Source organism: Curcuma longa, chromosome 20 (assembly GCF_044706935.1).
Source record: "Curcuma longa cultivar G26 ecotype Majalengka, Jawa Barat chromosome 20, ITB_CL_G26_1.1, whole genome shotgun sequence".
NCBI lineage: Eukaryota > Viridiplantae > Streptophyta > Magnoliopsida > Zingiberales > Zingiberaceae > Curcuma > Curcuma longa.
This window is the reverse complement of record NC_133880.1, coordinates 9,955,160-9,962,749: the sequence shown is the minus strand read 5'-3', so window position 1 is coordinate 9,962,749 and position 7,590 is coordinate 9,955,160. Positions and strand designations below refer to the sequence as shown.

General features: G+C 36.1%; 1 protein-coding gene and 1 pseudogene across 1 annotated transcript in view; both read left to right on the top strand.

Annotated features, from left to right (window-relative positions):
- LOC141813032 (uncharacterized) overlaps positions 1-3,660 on the top strand; it is a 5,192-nt gene extending 1,532 nt beyond the window's left edge. The window contains exons 2-6 of the mRNA XM_074700943.1: positions 267-279; positions 411-531; positions 703-750; positions 2,969-3,063; positions 3,473-3,660. Coding sequence (XP_074557044.1) covers positions 267-279; positions 411-531; positions 703-750; positions 2,969-3,063; positions 3,473-3,574 — 379 coding nt within the window. The 3' untranslated portion in view covers positions 3,575-3,660. The remainder of the gene's footprint in view (positions 1-266; positions 280-410; positions 532-702; positions 751-2,968; positions 3,064-3,472) is intronic.
- Positions 3,661-5,602: 1,942 nt separating this feature from the next.
- Positions 5,603-6,745, top strand: LOC141812867 (uncharacterized; annotated as a pseudogene).
- The last annotated feature ends 845 nt before the right edge of the window (positions 6,746-7,590 follow it).

The window sequence follows — 7,590 nt, the reverse complement described above, 5'->3', positions numbered from 1 at the left end:
ATAGCAATTTATTTGAAAATTTTGAATATCATATATTCAGATTTTACAAAATTAAAATTTGGATTTCTCCAATTTGAATTTATTATAAAAATTAATGGGAGGGATGAAAGAGACATACAATAAAAGTAGGGACTCCCTTTTTAATGGTTTTGAAAAAAGGGACACCTACTTGATATCTTTGGTAAAAATGGGTTTCCTTTTGATTATTTGCTAGAATTTCTTTTGCATAGTCATTTACAGTTATGGTTATTTTTCTTATGTTCTAGTTCTGAGACTTTTGTGAGTGAAAACCCATGTAGGCCTTTATCTGGCAGGATATGTTTGAGTAATTACAGTCTAGGAAAGAGCTCTGTTTGAATTCCAAGACATTTTAGGGAATGAAAACTGATCATGAAAAATTATACTTGCAGGCATCCTTTCAAGATCTTCTCCAAAAACAGAATGGAGAACGAGCACTATGGGAATACCCTTTTGCAGTAGCTGGTGTTAATATCACATTCATGCTCATACAAATGCTTGATCTTCAACTTGGTTTGTATTTCATCTTATTATAAGTTTACTTGCTTTTTAGCTAAGCTAATGAAGTTGAGCTAGAACTTTATAGATGACTGATTAGAAGCATCTGTTGAAATATGGGACTATTTATCTATGAAACAATAAAATTCTAGCAAGGCCACTAATTAACTTTTGTAATGACTGCAGCCAAACCCAGGTCGTTTATTGCAGCTGTCTTTCTGAAGTTACTTTCAGGTACGAATCTGAACTTGTTTTTCGTTTAAGCACTGTAAGTTTGCTTTGACGATTTTTTGACAATTAAAATTCATACTGTTCGATGCTGAATTTATGACCTTGATCCTTACTAATATATATGTAATGTCAACGTAGTCCTTTTTTCTTCTAAATTCTAATTGTGTCCTGGAGTAACTGGACTTCTAGTCTGGGTTTTAGTGCTATCACAATAAACAATTTGTTTGAATAAGTAGAGTATTTATGAATCTCCTGAGATCTGCCAATTTTGGTTTCATTAAGAGGGAAAGAAATTTTGAATTGCTGTTATTGATAAGAGAGGACAAATGTTTTGAAAAAGGGTCAGTGATTGAACTGATGAGAATACCAGTTTGATGGTTCATTGGTTGAACTATCAAACTTTGGTTGAACCGGTACCAAAAATGATATCATAAATGCTTTATATTTTTATATATACCAAATATACTTTGTTCTTGTTGTGCTCCCCAGCTTGGGTCTGCTTGATGTGCTCTCGTTCTTAAATATATACTATTAACTCTTAATAACTCCGACACTCTCCTAGTAAATATCAAGGCAAACCAAGTAAAATTGATATTACTTTGCAATGTCGATGTCAAAGAGGATACTGAGTAAAGTTCTCACATCTACTTGAGAGAAAGAGGATGCTAGAGGGGAGATGCAAAGACTAATATATTCAAAATTATAACCAAAAAAAGACTTGATAAAGTGTTATAGACAAAATAAAATTGTGGTTCCACCATCAACCCTTAAGTGGAGAAATGTTAGGAAGAGATGTTGGAAGTGACAAACACTGCCTTATCTTTAAAATCATGCACACATACAATACTTTAAATCAAGATTTAAAATATCGAGCCGTACCAAAGTTTCGGTTCTGGACCGGAACGATACAGTTTCAGTACCGTATCGTACCATGCCGGTATAGTTTCAATATTTTTAAAATATAAAATATATTAATTAAAATAAAAAATTTAATCTAAATATTTAAAAATAAAAAATAATTTTTTTTTGATAATTTTATAGGTTTTAATAAAGCCTATTTAAATTATCCCAAATTATAATTTTGAACTATAGCTAGGAGTTAATTATTAAAACCTAATTAAATCTAAAATTTTAAAAAGGAAAAAAAATCGCGCGGACCGCGCGATCACTGTGCGCGGCCCGCGTGGAGCGTCATCGGACCCCGACGGCGTCGCCGGCCCTGGGAGGCGCCTCCGGTGGCGTCGTCGGCCCCGGGCGGCGCCTCCGGCGGCATCGCCGGCCTCGGACGGCGCCTCCGGCGGCGTCGCCGGCCCCGGGCGAGGCCTCCGGCGGCGTCGCCGAGGCCTCGCGACGCCTCCGGAGGCGTCGCCGAGGCCGCGCGACGCCTCCAGAGGCGTTCCCGGCCGGATTTCCTGTGCCGGCGCTGTGTCGGTGCCGGTGCCTCAGCGGAACGAAAAATTTCGTGCGTATCGTCCGATACGGCACGAGATTTTAATCCTTGCTTTAAATCATACATAGAAAATCTAAAGGCAAAATCCTAGTACATCAACTTGAGAAAAAAGAAAGAAAGAAAATTTTGAAAATTATGAAAGAGATATTCCTCCAATCTCTTTCCCATGTATTTATGTATAATATTATTTCTTATTTTACCTTTTTCCTCTGTTAGAAAATTCATCCCTTGTTATTTTTGCTACTCACTTCCTTTGACAACCTTTTTTTAAATCTATATTTTTAAAATTAATATTGATTTGGACATTAATCAGATTTGCACAAACTAGAGATTGATGTAGTTCACATCTTGGCAATCATTGGATTAAATGTGATTCCTCATTGGATAATCTACGTAGTTATGCGGTGCTTATGTATCCATGTTTTTACATAGTAGTTGTAATTAGAGAATCAGTTGATTAAGTGTAAAAAATTAGTCGTTTAGTTATCCTTCTGCACAGAAGTTCCGATGAGGAAATCATATTGTTTATTCTCTGTCTTCTCGAGTTGTGTTTAACTTGAATGATCCAGCAGCTTCTGGATGAGTACTGCAAACTTATCATCAAGGTTGGCACGATGCAAATTCCAATCTCTCGCATGCTCATCCCAGTTTACTTCCATCATGTTTCTTAAACTTGTTGCTATGTTGATTAAGAAGAATCATTATACTATGGCTTGTTTTTTGATGTTCGTGTGTTTACGTACAAAAGAATGACTCTTTCTCTTGTAACAGAGAATGACCAGGCTTTTGACATAATGTACTGCATAACTTTCAAGTTGATGGATCACCAATGGCTTACGATGCACGCCTCGTACATGGACTTCAATGTATGTTATTTCATTCTCTCTATATATAAGAGTTAGTGTGAAAGTTTCACCCCCTAAATGTAGGGTCTCTTTATTATGACTCTGTACACTTGACGTTCTTTCAATTTCAAATTACAACACAGTATAGTATTCTTGAATTACTCAGCAGACTTTTTTCTTTTTTTTTATTTTTCAATCGACAAAAGAAGTCAGTAAGTTCAGAGCTAGAATTGACTGATTGAGCAAAAACAAGTTTGAAAATGTCTTTTTGACTTAAATATAATCAAACTATAGGATACAGGGGATCCGTTCTTAAGCCTTTTGATTTTATGGATATATTCAATTAAGTGACCAATGGAGTCAAACTTTACTTGTCAATTTCAAAATAATAATGATGTTGTACTTATCTGTTAACTGCTGGTTTATCCAGATTGTGATGAAGTCCACACGTCGTCGGCTGGAGCAGGAGCTTCTTCTAAAGAGTGTCAGTAGAATTGAGGACTTACCTTCATACAGGCTCCTTACTCGTTAGCTAGCGACTACGGTTGTATTTGACTTTGAGCAGTTTGATTCTCTGGTTTTGTGGCGTGCTAAATTATACTCTTCTGATTACAAAGCTGGGACATTTTAGTCTATTAGTCATTTTCTCTTGTAAATGTTATAGATTCCTACCTAACAAGGAATCATTACCTCATAGAAGAACTGAAGTGCCGTCTGCTATTTTCATTTTAGAAAATGATGATATTTTACATATCCGCCTAATAAGATAAGATCGAACATTGAAAAAGCTATAGTTTCCAAGTAGATATTGTTCAATTTCTGTGTTCTTTACATAGGCTTGGTGTCATCTACATGAGAGTAGACAAACATTATCATGCTTCTCTTGTGTATCTTTCTGCGGATTGTTGTCTTGCTTCCGTTTGGATGGCTTAATATGAGTTGTCGTTCCTAGTGTTTCTACGAGGGTGAATGAACCGAGCCAAATTTAGCTACTTTACAGCTTGTGATCTTATTTCATACTAATACGACAAGCTAAAGTACTAGACATTACTTAGTGGGCTGAGTCATTTGATTCTTTACGGGTCCACCACTTCCGCAAAGTATTCCTGCTTTAGAGCCGAAAGGATGTCATCCGCCTCAAGGAGTCTTTAGTAAGGCGGACAACTGTTTCCAATTGTTCATCTACTTGCTTGGTGGCTGGGTCTGACTACCAATTATCGCGGGTGCTCCATCATTGACACTCCTTTCTTTTCAGGAAGTGTAGTAGCCTAAGCCTTCCTGTAGTAGCCTAAGCTGCTGGAGTGCCTTGATTGCTTCTCGAGCTGCTTGCTGTTGTAACTCATGCAGCTCTTGGTCGATTTTATCTGCCTCTCCAAGGGGAATTCCGTGCTGCATTCGTTGATGCAGGATTTGTATTTTGTAGCAGCTGTTGGTACTTGCTAATGAGGTACATATCCTCATAAGGGCTTTGGCCATTTGTGCTTGAGCTTCCGGGTTTGGTTTCTTTGTCACCTCCCGGAGGGCTGTTGACACCAGTTCCAGTTTGCTTAGGGATTGTTCCAGCCATTCTGTAATCATAAGACAATTTATTAGTTGAGATAATATATTCAAATTTATTTATCCTTGTTTATTAAAAATATTAACTTGAGCTTAATTAACAATCATATTGTCATTATAAATTAAATATTTATATAATAGTGAAATTTACATCATTTTTTTAAAATTTATTATGAATAATTTAAGATTATAAAATTTATAAATAACTATATTTTTTATATATTTAAATAAAAAAATTAAATTTTATATAAATTAATATATAAATGTTTCATAAAATATTTACAAACATTAACAAATTAAACTTATGGTGTATAAAATTATTTATTTTATATATTTTTTATCATTTAATAAATAAAAATAAATTTTATCGAATTAAATATCAAATTTATTCATAAATATTTAGTTCATTTACTATTTATTTTTTTAATAATTTAGATATTTAATTTTTTGAACTGATTAATTCTATAAATGTCGATTCAATCTCATGAAAATTTTTCATCCATTCATTAAAATAAATTCATAAAGTATTTGTGTCATTTACTACATTAAATGCTAAAGAAGCAAATTTTAAATGAATTTAAGATTACAATATAGAATAGTAATTTGGGTTTCAAAGTATTATAATTAAATCTGAATGTTGAATTTTCTAAGAAAAACATAATTTTTATGGCGTTTCTATTTGGGGATCTCCTCTAATAAAAACCCAAAAAGAACGACACGAAAGCTCGATTTAATCAATTTTCTATTAGCCCTTGGAAAAACACGACTCGAGGCCCATATACTTCGTTTGTTTGTATTCATCGTGGGTTTTCGATAAATTTAATCAATTTGTAACCCTAATCATGACACATCAATTCTAGGGTTGTCAAATTTTGACGTCGTTGTCGGAGGAATTAGTAGAAATTATTTGATTTAAGCTTTTGCACAGTTTTATATTTTTTTATTTCTATTTTTCTTGAATTGATTGCATATCTAATCTTTTTCCTTTATTTTTGTTGAGTTTATGACCAGGAGTGCAGGTGGTGATTTAGCTGAATTTGATCCAGAGTTAGAGAGAACTTTGAGAGCCCTGAGGTCTTTGAAAATTCAAGAAAGAGCATCGAACGTAGCTGAGAGCAGTAGTTCAGATTTGAGCAGTCCTATGGCAGAGAGCAGCAAGACTATGAAGGAGCTTGCAGCTCCTGATGATGGTTATCAGTACTCATGCATAGCTTATCCAGAGTTAGCTGGGGATTTCGAGTTCAGATCGGGCCTCATTTATCTTCTGTCCAAGTTTTAGGGATTATCTGGAGAAGATCCAAACAGACACCTGCACGAGTTTCATATAGTGTGCTCCACCATGAAGCCACAAGGAATTTCTGAAGAAGATATCAAGTTGAGAGCTTTTCCATTTTCATTGACTGGAGTAGCAAAGGATTGGCTCTACTATTTGCCTACTGGACATGTCACTAGCTGGATTGAAATGAAGAAGGCATTCTTAGAAAAGTTTTTTCCAGCATCCAGGACAGCAATCATAAGGAAGAACATCTGTGGCATTCAGCAAGTGGTGGGGGAGTCCCTTTATGATTATTGGGAGAGGTTCAAGAAGTTATGCTCTAGCTGTCTTCAACACCAAATCAGTGAGCAACTTCTTGTTCAGTATTTTTACGAGGGTCTGCTTCCCATGGATAGAAGCATGATTGATGCTGCAGCTGGTGGAGCCTTGGTGAACAAAACCCCTGAGCAAGCCAGAGAATTGATTTCCAACATGACAGAAAATTCACAACAATTTGGTAGTAGAGCACTTTCTACTAGAGGGGTGAGTGAAGTTCAAATGGTTTCAAATGAACAAAAGGAGATAAAGAATTCATTGTTGGAATTGACATCATTGGTTAAACAAATGGCTTTGAATAACATGAGCAAGGAGCAAAATTTTTCAATAACTTCATCAACAAATCAAGCCATGAGAGTTTGTAGCATTTGTTCAAGTCAAGAGCATAATTCAGATTTGTGTCCTAACCTTCAACAAGATGAATCATTAGCCGCCTTGACTAGAGCACAATTTCAACAAAAGAATGATCCATTTTCATCCACTTACAACCCGGGGTGGAAGAATCATCCAAATTTGAAGTATGGGAATTCATTCTATCAACAACAACCTTCCTAACCATCTCAACATCAAAATCAACCCCAATTTCAACCAATTTCAGCAATCATTTCAACCCCAACAGTAGCAATATCAAAGTGGACAGCCTCAACAAGGTTTCCAACAGCCTTCTCATCAATTTCAGCAATTTCCCAATCAATTCCAACCGCATTGCAAGGTTGTTGTTGCTTTAGCATTTGCTTGTGCCTTCTTGCACATGTCTTTCGTCCAATCTTTCGTGGGGATTTCTTTTCCCGCAGTATCCTTGGGTATCTCGAACCCATCTACAATACTAAACCAGTTTTCAATATCATTCATTAAATAGTATTCCATTCTACCTTTCCAGTAGGCGAAATCGTTTCCATCGAAGTATGGTGGTCGTGCGGTGCTGTAACCCTCTTGAAATGCCATTTGTTGCTTCGGTTGATGGTTAGATCCTCCGAAACGGAACTTGCTCTGATACCACTTGTTAGGATCGGTTGAATAGCTAGAGGGGGGGTGAATAGCGTTTCTCGATTTTTCTTGATCTTTCTCTGCACAGAGATTAGCGGAAGCAAAAATATAAAAGAGAAAGACAGAGATCAACGCTAACCCGGTTTATTTTACTTGGTATCCACCTCCGCAGAGGTGACTAATCCAAGGATCCACACGCACGCACACACCCGATGCACTATGAATCTTCTCCTTCTCGAAAACTCGAAGGCGGAGAAACCTTTACACCTTTTTAGATCTCCTCAAAATGATATGAAATATTGTCTAGGAGGAGAGGAATAAAGCAGAGATCTGAGCACAAAAACGCTCACAAAAGAAGCACAAAAGAATGAAAGAATGGCGAAGAAGATGAGTTGTTCTCGTGCAGGCTTCTT